This window comes from Podarcis vaucheri (genome assembly GCF_965113315.1).
Source record: "Podarcis vaucheri genome assembly, chromosome: 5".
Lineage (NCBI taxonomy): Eukaryota > Metazoa > Chordata > Lepidosauria > Squamata > Lacertidae > Podarcis > Podarcis vaucheri.
In genome coordinates this window covers 101,372,038-101,393,662 of record NC_138763.1, presented here as the reverse complement: position 1 = coordinate 101,393,662, position 21,625 = coordinate 101,372,038, and the positions used below count along the sequence as shown (strand labels likewise).

The 21,625-nt window shown below is 43.6% G+C and overlaps 1 protein-coding gene and 2 long non-coding RNA genes across 5 annotated transcripts; 1 reads left to right on the top strand and 2 right to left on the bottom strand.

The window, feature by feature from the left end:
• The first annotated feature begins 3,584 nt into the window (after positions 1-3,584).
• On the top strand, positions 3,585-20,045 carry TTLL1 (TTL family tubulin polyglutamylase complex subunit L1). 3 transcript variants are annotated; one of them, XM_082223213.1, is made up of 10 exons: positions 3,585-3,697; positions 6,160-6,276; positions 7,092-7,300; positions 9,334-9,514; positions 10,103-10,237; positions 12,301-12,409; positions 12,951-13,094; positions 15,469-15,555; positions 17,098-17,261; positions 19,162-19,620. In XM_082223213.1, exons 2-10 carry the CDS (start codon positions 6,164-6,166, stop codon positions 19,289-19,291), a joined length of 1,272 nt encoding a protein of 423 aa, XP_082079339.1. In that variant the 5' UTR covers positions 3,585-3,697; positions 6,160-6,163; the 3' UTR covers positions 19,292-19,620. The 3 variants fall into 3 exon arrangements, with proteins under 3 accessions (XP_082079339.1, XP_082079338.1, XP_082079337.1); XM_082223212.1 differs by lacking the exon at positions 3,585-3,697 and adding an exon at positions 4,292-4,408 and having other exon boundaries at positions 19,162-20,045; XM_082223211.1 differs by lacking the exon at positions 3,585-3,697 and adding an exon at positions 4,989-5,118 and having other exon boundaries at positions 19,162-20,045.
• LOC309532737 lies at positions 3,927-4,345 on the bottom strand. Its single transcript, XR_014219992.1, has 2 exons — positions 4,209-4,345; positions 3,927-4,053 (listed from the first exon to the last, which is right to left on the bottom strand). It is a non-coding gene; the product is annotated as an uncharacterized lncRNA (long non-coding RNA).
• LOC309532732 lies at positions 16,094-19,146 on the bottom strand. Its single transcript, XR_014219986.1, has 2 exons — positions 18,211-19,146; positions 16,094-16,366 (listed from the first exon to the last, which is right to left on the bottom strand). It is a non-coding gene; the product is annotated as an uncharacterized lncRNA (long non-coding RNA).
• Positions 20,046-21,625: the final 1,580 nt, after the last annotated feature.

The following is a 21,625-nucleotide window of genomic DNA, read 5'->3' as shown; positions in this document are numbered from 1 at the left end:
GCTGGGGGCGCCAGGAGAAGTCCCTCTCCTGAGGCCTGGGGACCCAGCACCAGGAGCCCTGCCTTCCCCCTCGTGGCCTGGAAGAGCAAGAAGAAGACCGAGCACATCCAGGGGGCAGGTGAAGAAGAAGACCAGAGCCAGACCAGGAGGCGAAGCAGCTGCAGGACGTGGGGTCCCTGCAAGAGCAGCCTGGCATCAGAACAGCCAAGGGCCACCGAGTCCACCTGCCGAGGGCCCGGGGCCCCCGCCTGGCCACCAGAAAGAGCAGCTGGAGCCCAAGGCCAAGAAGACCCCCTCATGCCTCAGGTCCCTCGTCTCCAGGGCCCAGAAGGCCTTCAAAGCGGCGCCGCCCCCTGCGCCCAGCCCCAGCCGGAGCGGGGCGCCGGCCAAGAGGCGGCTGCCGGGCGTGAGGCGACTGAGGCGCTGGCTGCGTGGGTCCCTCCGCGTAGGAACAGCGCTCTGCTAAGCCCCGCCCCCAGGCTCGGGTCTCCTCAGAAGAGGAGGAAGTGAAGCCCCGCCTTCCACCTCGCGGCTCCATCCCGAACTGCCCTCAGCCTGCGCCAGGAAGCCAGCAGCCTTGATGGACAGCTCACGGAGGAAGAACACGGGGAAGCGGGGCGCCGGGCTGGCCAATGGGAGGCGGCGCCCTGGCGGCGGCGGCCATTGAAATCAGAGGCTGGCTAATGTAATTCTAACCTTGGCCATATATTTTGCTTAGTTCTCCTAGAATTTCCCCCACCCCTAATTGAGAATGTCTTTCAGGAGCTGCAACAAAACAAACTGAAGAGCTGAGAAATGTCCCCACCCATCTGATTGACTTAAAGCACTTTCCTTAAGTGCACCAGACAGTTCATTGATTTGGGAAACATGTATGTTGGAAACTTGAGACTTGCTCCCATCTTCATGAGGATGACATGTCCACTTTTAAATGTTCTGTATGCCTTACTTTTGGGTCCCCTGGAGCCGGCAAATCAGTTCCTATAGTAAAACTACATACAATATTATAAAACAGAATAACAACTTCAGTTTTAAAAATGAGAACAAGAATGCTGAGAACAATTTTTTTTATTTGGATACCTGGTGGAAGAGATTAGTCTCTACTAACTTTTCTAAGCGTCTACTTTGTAGAATGAGCTTGGCATAGATTTCTTAGGAATACTATAAAGGCTGCCACTATCCAAAAAGCTTTATTTCAATATAGAAATGCAAGGTTGAGTGTAGTCTCTATTCTCTCTCTCTATATATATATATGAACTTTGCTATATGTCTTTTGAAGGTTTTTGGGATCAGAGTAGTTCATTAAATATGCTACATTTCCTAGCTCTTTGTGCTTTAAATTTTCTAGCCTGGAGCTATTTGCTGCAAACTGGCCTAGTGTAGCCTTCAGGCCCTTTTGTGAAGCCAATTTGCTCTCATTAAAATGAAATCTAGTTTCTCAGCATTCTCAAGATCCTGGCCCTTGTCGTTTAAGAGAAGCCTTAGTTGAATAAGTTATACTTGAATAAGTTACCTGTTACAACCTACGTTAGTTTAGCGTGTTCCTGTAATCAGTAGATTTAAGTCTTATATTTTATAGTGGGAATTATCACTGGCAGTAAAAACCTAGGTCATGACATTTTATATTTTTATTCATGTTCTGAGTACTTAATACTTGTTTCCATTTCAGATCTTGTGAAAAGCGGTATGATAATTGTGTGGTGGTGGACTTTCTGGATAGAGGCTTTCCTCCTAACGTAAACTAATTTAGAGAGGTTTGTGGAAGGACAGTTTCCGATATCCTCTTCCTCATGAAGCCACCTGTGTCCCAAAAGACTGTAAAATAGATTAATGTTTTTTTATTATTATTAACATATGAAGTTCAATTGTATAAGGTTGAGTATTGGATTGCTGCCATCATAATATTCCAGCATAATTGTTCATGAACAATAGATTTGCCACAAGTGGTGAAAAATAAGTCTGGAGTATTTTTCTGTATAGTACACTATTTAAAAAAATAATAAAATCTTAAATATGCTGAACACAAATTTGCTGTGAAAGTACTTCTCTCTCTCTTTACTGAAAGTGCTGTATTTTTGACATGTACACACTACATTGTGCATAGAAAGGTAAAGGGACCCCTGACCATTAGGTCCAGTCGTGACTGACTCTGGGGTTGTGGCGCTCATCTCGCTTTATTGGCCGAGGGAGCCAGCGTACAGCTGTGGCCAGCAGGACTAAGCCGCTTCTGGCGAACCAGAGCGGCGCACAGAAACGCCGTTTACCTTCCCGCCGGAGTGGTACCTATTTATCTACGTGCACTTTGACGTGCTTTCGAACTGCTAGGTTGGCAGGAGCAGGGACCGAGCAACAGGAGCTCACCCCGTCGCGGGGATTCGAATCGCCGACCTTCTGATCAGCAAGACCTAGGCTCTGTGGTTTAACCCACAGCGCCACCCACGTCCCACACAGCGCCACCCACGTCCCACATTGTGCATACGTGTGACATAATTGCATGGGAGGAGCTACATGCTGATTTTACTCTGTTCTGACATGGAAGTATGAAATGCGTAATGACCTTGTGTCATTATGTTTGTTTTTCCAACGCATAATCATATACTGTGGAGGAAAGGAAAGTATGAAGTCCCAAGTGTCTTACCTATATTTAAATTAACACAGCACCATGCCTTACTTTCCTTACATAAATTAATTTCCGTATTGTGGGGGTGGGGAGTGTACTTTGCAATGTTGAAGCAAGTGTATTTTTTTTTAATCAATTACATAGATCTGAAAGTTTAGCATGTGTCAGCATTGTAGGCCCTTCCCACCCGTTCAGGAGTCCTTTACCTTTACCTTACACCTGTGCTACTTTGGGGTTCTGCTACAACTGAATGCAAGAATGGGGTGGAGCAGAGACATTGCACCCCAGAGACCCTGCAGTGGACTTGGGCCGGGGAGGCTCCTTGCATATCTTCAAGACGTGTTTAGGGGGCGGGGGAAGGCAGGGAATAACTAAATAGATGATGATGATGATGGTGACAAACATTAGATGCAGTGGCGTAGCGTGGGGGGGTGCAGGGGGGGCCAGCCGCACCGGGCGCAACATCTGGGGGTTAGGGTTAGGGGGCGCAAATCCAAGGGTTAGGGGGCGCAAATCCACGGGTTAGGGGGCGCAAATCCACGGGTTAGGGGGCGCAAATTACTTGCCTTGCCCCGGGTGCTGACAACCCACGCTACGCCACTGGTTAGATGCAGAAGACATTGGGCTGCTCTGGGGGGGGGGGGAGGTGGATAAATAGATCTAGAACCGTCATATATAGATAGATAGATAGACAGACAGACAGATAGATAGATATAGATATAGATATAATACTGTATATATAGGAGAAAGGAGCTTAAGAGCCCCCTGCCGCGCAATAGCTACGCCTTTATCTAGCCACCCTCCAATGATGGGGAGGGGGGAGGGGGGCAGACCTCCGCCTCCTCCTCCGCTCTGAGGGGAGAGCAAGACGCCTCTCGGCCGCCGCCGCCGCCTCCTCCTCCTCCCTTCCCTGGCGTCCCTCGGTTACCAGGCAGCGGCTGGCGAAGCGCTCTGAGGGGAGCGGCCCGCCGGCCTCCTCGGGGGAGAGAAGGCCGAGGCGCCGGGCGAGGAGGATCCTGGGCGGGCCCGTGGCGGCGGGAAAGGCCTCCGGCGCCGGCGCCGCCTCCGCTTCTGGGGCAGGTAAAGAGCTTCCCTCCCTGCCCCCTCCCCGTCCCGAGGCCGGGCGGCTGAGCGCAGAGCGGAGCAGGGCTCCCGGGGGGCATCTAGTCGAGCCCACCACCCCGACAGGGGCCTGGGGCGGAAAGAAAGACCCGAGGAAGCCAGGCGGCCCCCTCCCAGCAGGGCTTCCCCGAGGGACCCCCCCCCCGCCGGCGCCGCATGGAAGCAGTCTTCCTTGCACAGCAATTCATTTGGGTGCAGTTGCTCTTTAAGGGATCTCCTCATACTCCTCAAGCAACAGGATGATGGATCATTTTAATCGCGACAATACACAAATAAGTTCTTCTTAGCCCTCAGGCAGGGAGCCGGCTCAGCTTCTTTCCCAGGCAGTGGCGTAGCGTGGGTTGTCAGCACCCGGGGCAAGGCAAGTGATTTGTGCCCCCTAACCTGTGGATTTGTGCCCCCTAACCCTAACCCCCAGATGTTGTGCCTGGTGCGGCCGGCACCCCCTGCACCCCCCACGCTACGCCACTGTTCCCAGGGGTCCCCTGCAGCTCCTGTGCTCCATTTCTAAAGAAAAGCCCCCCCCCAGCCAGATGCCAAAGGAGGGACAGGGCCTTCAGGGGGTGATTTGGCAGGAGCAGGTGGCCGTGCAAAGGGAAGAAAAGCTGCCCCTTCCGAAATGCCCAAGGTGGAAGAGGCACAAAGCGCCCTCTACTCCAATCCCCCTGGGTAGGCAGTCAAAATTTCAATTAAACATGAACTGTTAAAAAACTATTATACTAAGCCCATAAGGTACACACTTTTAACTTGTGCACAGCCAGCTTAATGTGTGTGGCAAAATTATTATTATTGTTAATTAAAAGGATTATATTGGTGAGAGGACTCTTAGTATCTGTATGCAGATGCACAGTTGTCATTTAATGCATGTGGCTGCTGCATCCTTGTATTCAGAGTAACCGCTTTCCTTTTAGTCCCATCCTTATTTTTCTCCTTTTCATAACTATTTCCTAAGATCAGGGGTAGGCAACCTAAGGCACGGGGGCCGGATCCGGCCCAATCGCCTTCTCAATCCAGTCCGCGGACGGTCTGGGATTCAGCGTGTTTTTACATGAGTAGAATGTGTCTGTTTATTGAAAATGCATCTCTGGGTTATTTGTGGAGCATAGAAATTCATTCATATATTTTTTCCCAAAATATAGTCTGGCCCACCACATGGTCTGAGGGACGGTGGACCAGCCTACAAGGCGGGATATAAATACTTAAAATAAAAAAAAAAGAAATCTGCATTAGCAGTATTTATTCCATAGGGACATGTGGGGAAAACCCAGCTTCAGGGACCTGCTGAGAGATTTCTCAATATCCTTTCCCGCTCACCAAACTAATGTTGTGATTCTTACATTTGTATTATGGGTAACTTGGAATATTTCATTATCCTGCATGTAAGTCCCTCGATAAATTCAATTTGATGTAGGGTGCTCCCCACAATAGGTTTTGTATAGAATTGCCATGCCTCATTGACTTTGTGGGGCTATCCACATCATATTATCGAAGTAGTCTTCTTTTATGACTTCTGGAGCTTAGTCTTCTTTCAGGCTGCAGAAATCTGGCATATTTAGAAGGGGGGGGGGAATGGAGGAGGAGTACATCCCTGAAGGTATGGAACTGTTATTCTTCCTTCCTTCCAAGGGATATAGTTTTGACATGAGTAGGTGAATATTTTGTGACTTGGCACACATTGTCATTAAATTTTGTAATTTTTTTCAGTTAGTGCAGAAATGCATGTTGGCTATTTATTATTATTATTATTATTATTATTATTATTATTACACTGGTAGAGTGAAACTTTAAAAAATGAAAAAAGGATTATAGCACTACTTAAAATAAATTATTAAAACACCTCTTCTTTTCCAGCCGCTAGCATTTTACTAATTCCCCCTCCCCAAATAAACTTTCAATCTCAAAACATGCCTTAAAAGCCGTGAGAGAAATTGGGCAGTCATACTTTAATAAATAAGCACTATAGTGCAAATTAAATATCTTTTTTTAAAAGGCTGCATTGGTGAGTTGTACCTTCTATGCCCAGAGTGCCATGTTATATCCCTGCTGGGCTAAATATAGCAGGATTTAAATGTTCTAATATTTTATTCCTTTTCTTCCCATTAAATGCTATTTATTTGTGGAAATTATTTCATATACTGGCAGCCCCCCATTTAGGCGTGTTCAATATGTATGTGACCATGTATATGTGCATCGTTCTGAACAGGAAGTGACCCGGAAATGTCATAAAGATGTTACTGAAATGTCACTGAAAAGGGGGGGGGGGTATTGCAAGCTTTTCCAATGGGTTTCAATTATACATGATTTCATCGATGCACGTGGTGCTTCGGAACGTAACCCCCACGTAAATGAGGGACTGCCTGTATTCACCTGTATCAGTTTTCCCCATTTAAATTAAGATGCATTTTTTTTTTTACTTTTAGGATAATGGCAGGAAAAGTCAAATGGGTTACTGACATAGAGAAATCTGTGCTTATAAACAACTTTGAGAAGAGGGGATGGGTCCAAGTGTCAGAAAATGAAGACTGGAATTTTTACTGGTAAGCAGTGTGTGTGTGTTGTGGAACATGTTGCATACATAATTGCACTTATTTGGGAGTAAGCCTCATTGAACTCAGTACCTCCCAATACAAATTAACCTGGATCCTGAGGCCCTTCTTTATGTGCCCCCTCCATGAGAGGACTGGAGGGTAGCAACACGAGAGCGGGCCTTTTCTGTGGTGGCTCCCTCCTTGTGGGATGCTCTCTGGGGAGCTTCACCTAGTGCCTTGGTTACGTATATTTAGGCACTAGGCAAAACATTCCTCTTCTCCTAGGCCTTGGGCTAATTAAACAATCTTTGTCCTTTTAAACGGGGGGCGGGGCAGGTATAGTTTTTCTTTGTTATCATGGTATATATTTTTGTGTTTTTAAATATATGGTCATCTAATTCCTGTGTATGAGAAGAGCATCTTGTTAGGGTTCAGTTCATCAGTGGTTTATATTCATGCAGTTTTCAGAATCTGCTCACTCCACTTATACCATAATTTGGAGAGGCAGCAGGTACGTGCGAACCCCCTCCTGTTGTAATGATTCCTGGGGAAAAGCAGAGCTTGGAATGCAGAATAACAAGATAATTTGTAGGGTACAACAGCAATTTATAGAATGCCTGCTCCACCTTCAAGAATGACTGCCTTTTGGAAATTCTCTGGAGAAGAGGTGGTAAGAAGAGTGAAGTAGATTTCTTATTAGATGTCTTCAAGTTGTCTGATGATTTTTTCTTCTGATCATATTTAATGCAAAGGCCAGCCTGATTCCTATCAGGTTGTGAGTTGCATATTTTGGGGGAAGCCCAGTGACAATTTTCTCTTCACAGGATGAGTGTGCAAACTATTCGAAATGTTTTCAGCGTGGAGACTGGTTACCGCCTCTCTGATGACCAGATTGTCAACCATTTCCCAAATCACTATGAGCTCACCCGAAAAGACTTAATGGTCAAAAATATTAAGAGGTACAGGAAGGAATTAGAAAAAGAAGGTAGCCCTCTTGCAGAGAAAGATGAAAATGGAAAATACCTTTACTTAGGTGAGTTGTCTTGGCCAATTCTACTATTTGTATGTGCATTTTAAACACAAGACATCCCTCAGTAGCATATAATAGATATTCAGAAATTTGGATCTTTGCCATCCGGTTCACACATCACATTAAATCATTGTTTAACTTACTGTGGAGCAGGGTGTCTGGTGCAGCTGCTCAAAAAGACCATGGTTCGTTCTCCTTCCCTCCTTTCTGATGGTGAGGAAACAAATCAGGGACGGGCTAGCTGTTTTGTGGAAAGCAGTCCTTGTGGTTTGTTTGTCTCCTAACAAATCATGATGGGGTTAGTTCTTGGCTTACCATTGTGGTTTGGTAGGCGACAAGGTCTGCTCTTGGCTTACCATAATAGTTTGTTGGGAAACATGTGTGAACCGGCACATGCTGTTTGTATAACGGCAAGCCAAACTCTGGTTTGATTTCTCGCTGGTGGACTGAAGGGACGAACAAAGTGTGCATTTCCTTGAAGCCATACTGAATCTTATACTGTGACTTAAAGTGGCGTCTGAACCAGGCCTATGGTTTTCCAGGGAATTCTGCAGCTTACTCACCTCTCCGTGTGTCTTGCTCTGCTCAAGGTCAGTGACCACATACACAACAGTTCAGGGGAAATGTAAGCACTTCAAAAGCTCTTAATTGTGTAGAGCACATTTTCTCAGGTAGTAGGTAGTAGGATAGCTTCAGTGTGAGGGTCTGAGGAACAAATTTATTTCATGAAAGATCCCCTAAAGGCAAGTTGAGAGTGGTTTTTTGCCTGTCCAGACTGTGTATAAGAGCGCATTAAGATAAAAACATCAGTGATTTTTTTGAACCACATCTCAGTTAAAATACAACTGAGACATGAGGGCTCAGATAACGTTGCTTCGAGGCCGGTACTTAGCTCAATAGGCCACATGTCAGTCGTGAATCAGCTGAGACAGATTTCTGAAAACGTCACATGGACAAGGTTTCTGAAGCATATTTTTGCAGATTTAAAAGAGCAGACATATTGAACACAGCCTTATTGCAAGTCTTTTACTGTATTTTCGGTTTTTATGGAAGCCGCCCAGAGTGGCTGGGGAGGCCCAGCCAGATGGGCGGGGTATAAATAATAAATTATTATTATTATATTATTATTACTACAGTTTTCCAATAGTGTGAGAAAAGATGTAATTTGTCCAAGATTATGAGAGGCTGGTAATGGAGCAGGTGTTTAAAATCATGTTTGGTCTTTCCAAGAGTATAAAAAACAGACATGGCCTTGTTGAGGCCATCAGTTGTAGAGCTTGCAGTCTGATCCTAACCAAGTTGACTTGGGTATAAGCCCAGTTGATTTCAATAGGATTGACTTCCCATTATTTTTGTTTGGGTTTACAGCCTTATTTGGCTGTCTAGAATCAGACTTTTCCCATAATGCTTTTAGCATTACTATAGTATGAGTTGAGAGAATGCAACTCCATTCTTAATATACTTACTATCAGTTAAGGTTTAAATAGACTTTCAGTAACTCTTGATAGTGAAGTTCTGCAGATACTCTTCGACTCATGGTAATCCTCTTAAGATGGTGAACAACAAAAAAAGTTATTTCTCTGTCACCTGTTAATTGGTCTAAACCAGGCTTCCTTAACCTTGGCCCTCCAGATGTTTTTGGCCTACAACTTCCATGATCCCTAGCTAGCAGGACCAGTGGTCAGGGATGATGGGAATTGTAGTCTCAAACATCTGGAGGGCCAAGGTTGAGGAAGCCTGGTCGAAACTATCCAAGCTTCTTTTTACTCTAGTATTAAACATGGAGTGCAGGTGTTGGAGAGAGGATGAGCCCTGTCACTGCCATCACCTTAACTAACAAACAATGTAGACTAGGAGAGAATGTGAACAGGGCTGCGTTTTCCCCTTTAGTTTTATGTGTTGATGTATATACTGTATTAAATATTTTTAGATGATAAATTCCTTTGGTACTGGTTCTTTGCAAAGCCCTGTGTAATTAAATGGCACTCTGTATAACTATGCTATATTAATTCTTGGTTTTCCTTGGTGCGTTTTAGACTTTGTGCCTGTCACCTTTATGCTCCCAGCTGATTACAATTTATTTGTAGAAGAATTCCGGAAAAACCCTTCCAGTACTTGGATTATGAAACCCTGTGGAAAAGCTCAAGGGAAAGGAATATTCCTTATCAACAAACTTTCCCAAATTAAGAAATGGTCTCGAGACAGCAAAACATCCACGTATGTTTCTTCAAAAAGGGGTGGGGTCTTGTTTAACTCCTTGTTGCAGTCTAGCATGTTTGTCTGAATTTGTGACTTTCTTATTTTGCTGGAAGGTCCTTCATAAGTGCTTCAAACAGTTATTACAGATTACAGGGCACTTTACGTGTGTAAGATAAAAATGAATCTAGAAATAAGATGGGGCCTATAAAATTGTAAGTTGTGGCACTGATTGCTTTGGTATAATTGCATGAAATGATTTTAGTGCCCTTTTTAAAGGAAGCTCCAAACGACTATTAACTGTGGTGGATAGAGTTTTAAGAATATTCTCAAAACTTTTTGCCAGTCAGATTAAGACAAAAGCTATTATATTTAAAATCTTTTATTTACATTAATGAGTCCTTGGAACTTCTTCCTATAAAGTGTCCCGTAGCTGCAAGAAGCACTCTGTGAGCAGCACATTGGTCGTCCTTGCTTTTAAATGCTTGCGGTCTAGGGAAGTTCTTTCTTTTCTCGGAAAGATTGAATCAGTCCTATCTGTCAGCTCTTCTTGTTCAACAGTTGAATGCAACTAGCACATTTTAAATAATAAAATATACATTTCCCTAGGTTTATATCTCAGTCCTCTAAAGAAGCTTATGTGATTTCTCTGTATATCAACAATCCTCTACTGATAGGTGGGAAGAAATTTGACCTTCGCCTGTATGTTTTAGTGTCTACTTACCGTCCTCTGAGATGCTACATGTAAGTTGTCCATATTCTGACGATGTCCCTGTTTCAGGGTGAGAAGTGGCACTCTGGAAATAAAAAGTGACGGAGGGTAATTTTCATCCAGAGTTGTGAGGAAGTTGTATTTTAACTTGTTATATTTCCCTATGCATATTGGCAAACTGGAGGGGAAGGGAGATTTTGAGTAACCCTGCTAAATTTGTCAGATGACATTCTCCAAAATAACCCATCTAGAAATTGTCTTATGTATCCCAGCAGGGCAAATCATAAAGAAAACAAACATTTGTTTGTTATTTCTTCGGTATGGAGAATTTGTTTGATCAGATTTGCACTGACACAAATTTGCACCCACAAAGGCAGGCAGTTTGCAGGTATCTTCTCCTTGAAAGTCTGGATGCAACCTCTGTGTCTCCTTCTCCCAGCTTGAAGGTGGTTTTGCTGGAATTCACTTCTGTACAATTTGGCATTGCCCTGAAACTTTTCACTTTCCTTCATTGAAGTCTGTTTCTCTGTTCCATATTGGCCAAGATGTCTTTAGAAACTTTTGAAGTGCTTTAGTCTAAATCTTTTTGAATTAATCTTCTAATATCTAGCTTTTAATATTATCTCTGTATTTTGTTGAGAATCTCAAAGACTTCTGAAATCATAGTTTGAAGAAACCATTCTTATTCTCTATCATGGTTTGGATATGTATACAGGGTAGGAGTTAGATTGCTTAATATGTATTTTAAAAATCAGTCTCCTAATCAGTTGAGTCATAACACCAGGTTGTTGTTGGGGTTTTGGGGTGGGGAGAGAATCCAGGAAGTAATAGACCAGGCTTCCTCAACCTCGGCCCTCCAGATGTTTTTGGCCTATAACTCCCATGATCCCTAGCTAGCAAGACGATGGGAATTGTAGTCTCAAAACATCTGGAGGGCCGAGGTTGAGGAAGCCTGTAATAGGCCAGCAGTCAGAATTCTGCATTCTTTAAGAACTTTTGAATCATAGAATCATAGAGTTGGAAGAGACCACAAGGGCCACCGAGTCCAACCCCCTGCCAAGCAGGAAACACCATCAGAGCACTCCTGACATATGGTTGTCAAGCCTCTGCTTAAAGACCTCCAAAGTAGGAGACTCCACCACACTCCTTGGCAGCAAATTCCACTGTCGAACAGCTCTTACTGTCAGGAAGTTCTTCCTAATGTTTAGGTGGAATCTTCTTTCTTGTAGTTTGGATCCATTGCTCCGTGTCCGCTTCTCTGGAGCAGCAGAAAACAACCTTTCTCCCTCCTCTATGTGACATCCTTTTATATATTTGAACATGGCTATCATATCACCCCTTAACCTCCTCTTCTCCAGGCTAAACATGCCCAGCTCCCTTAGCCGTTCCTCATAAGGCATCGTTTCCAGGCCTTTGACCATTTTGGTTGCCCTCCTCTGGACACGTTCCAGTTTGTCAGTGTCCTTCTTGAACTGTGGTGCCCAGAACTGGACACAGTACTCCAGGTGAGGTCTGACCAGAGCAGAATACAGTGGCACTATTACTTCCCTTGATCTAGATGCTATACTCCTATTGATGCAGCCCAGAATTGCATTGGCTTTTTTAGCTGCCGCGTTACATGAATATCATCCAGCCCTGGCACCATGTTAACTTCTAAATCTTTCCCTTTAGTGGCCACAATATTTTGATGCACTAATAGAAAAATAAGCAGGATTGCTAAAAGCATTGAGAAAAATTTAATACCTCCTTAATAACACTGATATTCATCATTATGAAATTGAGCAGTAAAATCCTAATCAAGGGGATTGTCCAGTATGCAGTGAGGACTGCAACTGCTGTTTCCAGAATGTATTCAGGACATTATGATGTATTTGAGTTACCTTTAGTTGTTGTCTCCATAATAACTATTACTGTAATGTGTCCATTTGTTGCTGTAATACATCCATTTATTGGATTAAAATAAGTTTATTCATTTATTTTTAAGAATGCATATGCCAGCTTTTGATATCAATATTTCCAGGACAGTTTATAAGTTAAAATAAATAAATAAATTGGTGAACAATAAAACCTGCCCCCTCCCTTTTTTGCATTTCAGGTATAAACTTGGGTTTTGTCGCTTTTGCACAGTAAAATACACACCAAGTACAAGTGAATTAGACAACATGTTTGTGCATCTTACCAATGTTGCCATTCAGAAGCATGGGGTAAAGTTGGAACATTTTTGTATAATGTATATTTAAATTACTTGAAATAAATTTATAAACGGAACATATGTAATAAAAATACAGTACCTCAGTCCCTTGATTACAACCTCTTTCCCATTGTTGCTTTAGTGGACTTACAGTAAGTGCTGTTAATTCCTGGGAGTTCTACCTGTGAGGGGAACAGGGTTCTCCTAGCAACTCTCAAACCCTTAGCAAACTACATTTCCCAGGCTTTTTTTGGCGGCGGGGGTGGGGGTAATGATCTGTTTAAAGTGGTACAATTCTGTTTAAAATGCACAGCACTGATGGGGCCAATGTCTCTGCTTCTCCAACTAGCTATCCTGCATACAAAACCTGACTGAGGACCATTGTGACAGCTCCCTTTATTCTTACACAACAGTATTGCTGTCCTTACTTCAGAGTCTGGCTTGTGAACCTCCTGCTCTATTAAATCAACAAAGAACTGTTTGGAAAATGTTGCGAGGGTGTTTACAGCTGATATCAAATCTATACTTTTTGATTTGACGCCTTGCCTCTGCAGGATGATTACAATCACATCCATGGTGGGAAATGGACGGTGAGCAATCTGCGCTTGTATTTAGAAAGCACTCGTGGGAAAGAGGTCACCAACAAGCTGTTTGATGAAATTCACTGGATAATTGTGCAGTCCCTGAAAGCCGTTGCAGTGAGTAGAGAAACAAAAGAAAAATACGTTTTATAATGCTTCCTTCTGTTCTTCCTGGTTTGACTATTGAGGCTGTAAATATGTGTGCTTATCTTTTCGCTGTCCTTTTTTAAAAAAGGCCACAGAGTTTATTAAGCAGGCAGTACGCACATTGTGTACAAATAAGGACTACCGTATTTTTCGCCCTATAAGACGCACTTTTCCCCCTCCAAAAATTAAGGGGAAATGTGTGCGTCCTATGGAGCGAGTGCAGACTCCTTGGCTTCAGCGATAGCAATGTGAAGCCTCTGAAGCGCAGAGGGAGCGCTCCCTCCGCGCTCCGCATTGCTTTCCCTGAAGCCTGAAGAGCGAGAGGGGTCCGTGTGCACCGACCCTTCTTGCTCTCCAGGCTTCAGGGATAGCCGCCTGAAGCCTTTGGAGCGCAGCAGGAACTCGTGCTGTGCTCCAAAGACTTCGGGGCTCCATTTCTCCTGCCGCTTCGCTGAAGGGGCGTGGAGCAGGGAGGGGGAGAATTTTTTTCCCCTGTTCTCTCCCTCCTATGGTCCGGTGCGTCCTATAGAGCAAAAAATACGGTATATAAGAACATGAACATATCTCTGCTGGGCCAGGCCAATGGCCTGTCTAGTCCAGTATCCTGTTCTTACAGTAGCCAGTCAGATGCCCATGGCAAGCTTGCAGGTAGGACCTGATGGCAACTGTATTCTCCACTTTCCAGAAACTGGTTTTCTGAACCATGCTGCCTCTGAGCATTGGCTAGGGGACACCGACAGCCTTGTCTTCTGTGAATTTGGCTACACCTCTTTTAATGCCACCAAAGTTGGTGGCCATCACTTTCCATTGTAGGAGCAAATCCCATGTGCTGTGTGAAGTCCTTTCTGCTGTCTCTCATGAATCTTCCGCCATTCAGCTTCACTGGATCTCCATGAGTTCCTCGTGTTACGAGGGAGAAAGACTTTAATTTATCCCCTTTCTGCATGCCGTGACATTTCTATCCTGTCACCTCTTCTTTGCCTTTTTTTCTAAACTAAAAGGCTCTATATGTGGAAACTTTTCCTCTTGGGAAGTTTCTCCATTCCCTCTTTTTGGGGGAAGTTTCCTCTTTTGAACTCAAATGTTCCTATGTTGGATTTTCTTGGCAAGTGGCCACTTACACGTTTATTTAATGTAATAGTCCTATGGTCACTCCTTCCTTTCAGTCCAGCAACACTTTACATCTCATACTTGGGCTTGGGTGCCACTTAAGATTAAGTCCAGGGTTGCCATCCCTCTGGTCAGTCCAAGGTCACAGTCATTTAGGGTTTCTATAAATGTTACCTTTTTGCCAAGGCTGGCATGCGTATGTGTGTGAGGGTAGTTGTGTCACCCGTTAATGCATGAGTATTTGATCAGGGGAGAATAGCATGCCCTCAGAACTACATAATTTTTTGTCAAAATAAAAAAATTCCTTCCAGTAGCACCTTAAAGACCAACTAAGTTAGTTCTTCGTATGAGCTTTTGTGTGCATGCACACTTCTTCAGATACACTGAAACAGAAGTTGCCAGATCCTTCTATATAGTGAGAAGGTGGGGAGGGGTATTACTCAGAAGGGTGGTGGGAATGGGAGATTGGCAGATAGCTGAGATGAGCCTGTTGACGACTCTTAACGACTGCAATAGGTCTTTTAGGAAAAGGCAAGGGGTGAGAAGGTGAAAAATGGCTTAGTCATGTATAATGAGATAAGAATCCAATGTCTTTGTTCAGACCAGGTCTCTCCATGGTTTTAAGTTTGGTAATGAGTTGCAATTCAGCAGCTTCTCTTTCCAGTCTATTTCTGAAATTCCTTTGTAGTAAAACAGCTACTTTGAGATCTTGTATAGAATGTCCTGGGAGATTGAAGTGTTCTCCTACTGGTTTCTCTGTTTTGTGATTCTTTTTTGTATGATTGAGAAATACTTTTTAAAGAAGTATTACTTGGTTCTCATCACCAGGCTGAGGAATACGATCATGTGGCAGCTGCATCCTTGAGCCTGGCAACCACCCCCTTCAATGCAAAGCAAGACTTGGGACAGGATCTCTTGAGTTTTGGGGGTTCTTAAAAGCGGGATGATGCCCAACACCTTCCCTTGAGTCCTTTATGGGTGGAGAGCAGCTGGGTTGGTGGCAATAACAAGCAGTAGCCCATCATACTTTTTGGACCCCCTTTTCTAGCCCACAATATGATTGTTTGTACCATTTATTGAGGGCGTCCCACAGCTGACAGCAGCCTAGCAAAATAGGGAGCATGTAACTGAAATGCCTTGCATATTTATTTCAGGAGTCTTAGTCGGACTCCGTAGCTAGTAAAATTGTACCGATGTTCATTTCTGCTCTCATGTACGTTTTCAACTCTTTCAGCCTGTAATGAACAATGATAAACACTGCTTTGAATGTTACGGATATGACATCATCATTGATGACAAGCTAAAGCCATGGCTTATTGAGGTAAGCGGAGTTATCTTGGCGTTGCAGGTTTCCTTTGAAAAGCAGTGTGGAAAAAGGGTCCTGCTCATTGGCACCTAAAGGATTCCCCTTCTCGAGACTCTGAATGGGAAAGTCTTTGCTTTTGAGGAATACTACTCATAAAAAGGTGTCTTATAGTGAATCCTGGCCACTGGTCCATCTAGTCTAGCACTGTCTGCCGTAGCTGTTGCTCTCCAAGGCCTTCAACGTCGATATTTCCCAGCGCTGTTTCTGGAGATCACTTCTCATCAGAGATCCCAGGAATCGGCCACTCAGCTATGCCTCTCCTCACAGAGAAGCCTTGCTGCTTCCTTGTATGGGGCATAGTGGGTGCTGATCCCCTGAGCTGGGACTCGGGCTCTGCTAGCTCCTGCCATAGGGGAAGTGGGAAATGAAGCCAGGGCAACTATGGTGACCAAACTACGGCATCATAACACCTGGTAGGACTTCGCAAACTTAGCAGTCTTGATTCATGAAAATCAGGGGCACGTTTCAAGGTCTACAACTCTGCATCAAAACCAGATGATGGGAAGGGAACCTTTGGCCCTCCCGTTGTTGCTGAGCTAGAACTCCCATCGTTCTTTGTCCATTGGCCATGCGGGCGCTGAGTCTGATGGAAATGGGAGTTTCTGGAAGGCTCTTGCCTGGCATTTCTTTCCCTGTCTTTAGGCACCAGGCAAAAACCTTGCTCTGTAACCAGGCCTTTGGCCTAATTGGACCTTCTGTGGCCTTTTGGTTTTGTTCTTGTTTTATTCCGTATTTTGTGTTCTCATTTTGAAACTGCCTTGGAGCACTGTTTAAAAAGAAAAGCCTGACTAGCCTTTCAGATACCCTTTAATTGAATAACTTGTGGAAGAAATGCCCGAAGTAACTGATCCTATCGTTTGAAGTCTTGTTTATTCAGTTACATTTTACTCCAGGAAAACCCATTTATCCTAAATAGAACCCAATAAGGCCAACAAATATGTACAAAATATATTTTTTTAAATGCGATCCTAGTCAGATCCCAATTTTGCAGGATGCTCTTAGAAATATGAAATAATACATTTTTGGAATTTTTAATTCCTAATAATTTTTTATCACTTCAACCATTTTTTAAATTATGTAACTTTAAAATTTAAAGTAAATCCATCATGTGCCATATCAAATTAAAGCCCTTGATGTTCTGAAGAGATTGATATTTTTAGTTTGGAAATATCTCAATTCTGAGCTGAGCTTTTAAGATTTTTGTTTAGTCTGGCAAGGCCACAATTGTCAGTTTTTTAAAATTTCAAACCCCCACAACTCAAAAACAGGATGAGATAAAAAAGTAAACTTTTAGATTTAAACTTAGTTCTGATCATTCAACAAGTGTTCAAAATTTTAAGAAAACGGGCCGATATGAGGTAAAAAAGTCATCAAAAATTGGGCAACTTGTTATGAAATGACCCTGAGGAGCTGTTGATGATTTATCGTATTTCTGTTTGCGGAAGAATTGGTGGATGTGAACTATCTATTTTTCTCCCTCCTGTGTACACTTCGTAGGTGAACGCTTCTCCATCTCTAACTTCCAGTACTGCCAACGATCGTATCCTCAAATACAATCTTATTAATGACACCCTTAACATTGCTGTCCCTAACGGGGAAATTCCAGACTGTAAATGGAATAAATCTCCCCCCAAAGAAGCCCTTGGACATTATGAGATTTTGTAAGTATTAATCATAGATAAAGCAATTGTCTGAACCTCTGCAAGTAGATACTTTAGGGCTGCCTTTTGACTAGTATCTGAGTGTAACCTAGTCTTGGTCTTAACTCAGCAAAAACTCAGATGGCACATTATTACTTATTTCTTTTATGAATGACTTCTTAGAAAACATTTCTGAGCAATTTCAGACCATGACAAATCCATAATGCATAAAAGCATAATGGTTCACAAGGTCTGTAGACTTAGTATTTTTATTAAATACTTCCCAAAGCAATCCACAGGGATCTCCACTGCAGAAAGACCCATTTTATGGTGGAAAAAATAGTCCCGTGAAATACTTATGCCTCAAATACTAAGATTGCCTGAATTGAGTCTTACTTAGGGTGCCAGGTGACTTAGCCATTCCTGATTCCAGCCTTGCGCCCTTGACTTCTGTACTGTACCACACAATTTTTCTTCTTTATATCTGGTTAAATATGTCTGTTACAGTTGCATCCTTCTGTGAATAGCTGTTGAAATAACACCCATTACTCACCAGATAATCACATTATTAAGTACAGTGGTACCTCATGTTACATACGCTTCAGGTTACATACGCTTCAGGTTACAGACTCCGCTAACCCAGAAATAGTGCTTTAGGATGAGAACAGAAATTGGGCTCTGGCAGCGCGGCGGCAGCAGGAGGCCCCATTAGCTAAAGTGGTGCTTCAGGTTAAGAACAGTTTCAGGTTAAGAACGGACCTCCGGAACGAATTAAGTACTTAACCCGAGGTACCACTGTATTTCAGAATGTTGCAGATTGCTGTGGCAAGTTATAAATGTGCAGTAGCTCTGAGGTTTGTTGCTGTTAAAAGTTTTAAGGTTCTTCTAGATGATTCATTTGTTTCACTTGAGTGACGTCACCGTCTGTCATTTATGCCATTAATCTTGAAGCAAAATGGAAAGTACTTACATAGTAAATGGCAGCTGAGGCTTTAGACGGTAGTGATGCACATCCCTGGAAGAAATAGTGCAGTTGTCTGTATTGACAGGACATACACAGAAGTAAACATTAACATGAAGCTTTCAGTTTAAAATAACAAGTTCTTATTCTTATCTTCTGTCCTGTGATAGAGCCGAAGTACATAATCAGCAGTATAATGGTGGTATAGTTCTTCCTAAACTTCAGTGGTTTGTATCACTGTAGACTACACACAAGAAGTGGAGATTGTGTGTGTGTGTGTGTATGAAATAGGGATGCGGGTGGCGCTGTGAGTTAAATCACTGAGCCTCTTGGCTTGCCGATCAGGTCAGCAGTTCGAATCCCCGCAACAGGGCGAGCTTCCGTTGCTCGGTCCTTGCTCCTGCCAACCTAGCAGTTTGAAAGCACGTCAAAGTGCAAGTAGATAAATAGGTACCGCTCCAGTGGGAAGGTAAACGGTGTTAGTCATGCTGGCCACATGACCCGGAAGCTGTCTGTTGACAAATGCCAGCTTCCTTGGCCTATAGAGCGAGATCAGCACTGCAACCCCAGAGTCATCCATGACTGGACCTAACTGTCAGGAGTACCTTTACCTTTATATATAAAATATCTTCCCCACACAGGTTTTCTGCATGCAGAAGAACCAGAAGTGTTCTCCTTCACATGCTTTCAATATGCATGGGGTTGGGGGAAGGGGGTTATTGGTTGGTTGGTTTTTTGTTCTCATTTTTATCCTGTATTTTTGTGTTATGAACCATCCTGATAATGTGGGTGGAATAATAATAATAATAATAATAGGGAGATAATTGGCAAGCATTCAGTTCCTCCATCTACAACCTGTAGTAGCAAAGTCTAGGAAGAGTGGTACCACTTTGTTCTGATCATTGCTTAGCCCACCTGTGAATCCAATGGGACAATACTGAATTTCTCTTTTTCCCTTAGATACGATGAAGAGATGGCACAAAGTGAAGTGTCAGATCGTGATTTGAGAAGTCGTTCTGGGCAGTCCATTGGATTGAAGGGAACTCGAGCCAGAGACACTGGAAAATCAGGGCCCCTTACATGGAAGTAGCTGCAGAATGAAGTTTAGACTGACGCTTCCTGAGATTCAGGGCTGTGGTTTTTGTAGGAAGTTTGCTTGAAACGGATGCTCAGATTTTGGATGACCTCCTTCCTGTTTGCAAAATGCTCTAATGGGGGAAGTAATGTTGCGCAAAGAGGACAGAATATTTTTCTGTCCGGCAGTGACAAGTACATTGAAGGACTGGACAAAATTGGTTTATTAGCATGTATATAAACAGTTGTTAATCAGTTCATTGCAGTTTTACTGCAGGACTGTTATGTTGCATGTTGTATGAAATAGTTGCATTAATATATATTATGAGTTAATATAATTGGAAATGAGCTTTTTACCGGTAAATAAATTATTGTGTCTTGCAGAGAAGTGGTTGCTTTCTCACGCATTGCTTCCATAGGAGTCCCCAGTTCAGAGGCACTTGTCTTGTTTTGGACTACAAAATGCCCGTTTTATAGAACTAAACCTGGTGATGCTCAGAATTCCTAAATGAGGGAAACGCCAAGAAATAAATACAGAACTCAAGGCAGGTAACACTCCCCCAACAACCCCCCCCCCAGCCCTCCCAAACTGACATTTCAATAAATCAGCAGGGGCTGGAAACCTCAGTGGGCGCCAACAGGCCCCCAGGTGCCACATTAGACGAAATATGCATCTTGAAATTCGTATTTTGTAGGGAGAAAAGCTGTCTTTTTTTCTTAATATTTTACTAGAATTGTAAGAGTATACTACATAAAACACATACAGTGGTGCCCCGCAAGACGAATGCCTCGCAAGATGGAAAACCCGCTAGACGAAAGGGTTTTCCGTTTTTGAGCTGCTTCGCAAGACGATTTTCCCTATGGGCTTGCTTTGCAAGACGAAAACGTCTTGCAAGTGTTCCGATTTTTTCCGCTCCCCCCCTTTTTCTAAGCCGCTAATAGCCTTTTAGCCGCTAATCCGCTAAGCCTTTAATAGCCACTAAGCCTTTAATAGCCGCTAAACCGCTAATAGCGCTAATCCGCTAATAGGGTTGCTTCGCAAGACGAAAAAACCGCTAGACGAAGAGACTCGCGGAACGGATTATTTTCGTCTTGCGAGGCACCACTGTACCGTATTTTTCGCCCCATAGGGCGCACCTAGGTTTTTGGGGGGGAAATAAAGGGGAAAAAATTATTTTCCCCCCAGGTGCGGGGCTGGGGCGGGGGAAGCCTGAACCTCCCCTGACCCCAGCCCCCAGAACAGGCTGCTATCCGCAATCTACGGCTAGCGGAGAGCTGCCCGAAGCCTGGGGCGTGCTGAGCTCAGCGCCCCCAAGCTTCTGGGTGCAGGCAAGCTCTCTGCTAAGCTTCCTGAAGCCTGGAGAGCGAGCGGGGTCGGTGCGTACCGACCCCCCTCGCTCTCCAGGCTTCAGCGAAAGCCTGCATTTGCCCCATAGGACGCACACACATTTCCCCTTCATTTTTGGAGGGGGAAAAGTGCGTCCTATAGGGCGAAAAATAAGGTACTTTTATTTTTTAATTTTTTTTTGCAAAATACACCAAAAGACCAAATCAGTATGGTTCATGTTCGAAATGCCTGTTTTCAAACTACATGTTTCCACTTCTAAAATCTGCTTGTAGAATAGGTGGGGGAACCTAATAAAGCCTTTGTGTACTGGGGATATTGTGACAGGCCTGCTGTCATGACTATATATAGCAAAGACCGATCTATAAGCTGTGTGCTGATACAGCAATGCGTTTCTGCACAATTTGATGTAGCGGCTGTTATTGGTAGAAACGACGTCAGTGTTCAGTTTCAAGTATCATTTGCCAATTGTTAATCTGGCAAGCACACTAAGAAACTGGTGCATTGCAGTGGGTTTGTCAGATAGCATCACAAATTGCTACATCAACATTTATTTTTACTCTGAGGTGCTGTGTTCTACTCTTAATAGTCTTTCCATTTTTGCTACTTAAACATGTCTCTGCTTCAGTGCACTAAACCACAATTGTATGCAACTATAGTAGCCACTTCTTTTAAGTAACAAACATGCTGCTGTCACTACTATTCGATGCTACCTTTTGACTTTGGCCAGTTGGTTACCTCTCCTTAGTGATTCTTCTATTTTCCTACGAAGGTGGTCTCCGAGAGAGACGGGAAAAAGGACATCATGTATGGGAAGAGATGCAGCAAAGTAGTGAATTTTTGCACCCCAGGTACACTCAATAAAGACAACTCCTGCGGCGTTAGCCGATGTGAGACTGGCTCAATACAGACATCGAACCAAATCATGATTTTTGAGCACCAAACTAGTTAAGAAGCCAAATGGTACTTCAAGCTTCCAGACAATTGAGCTTATATTATCATCAT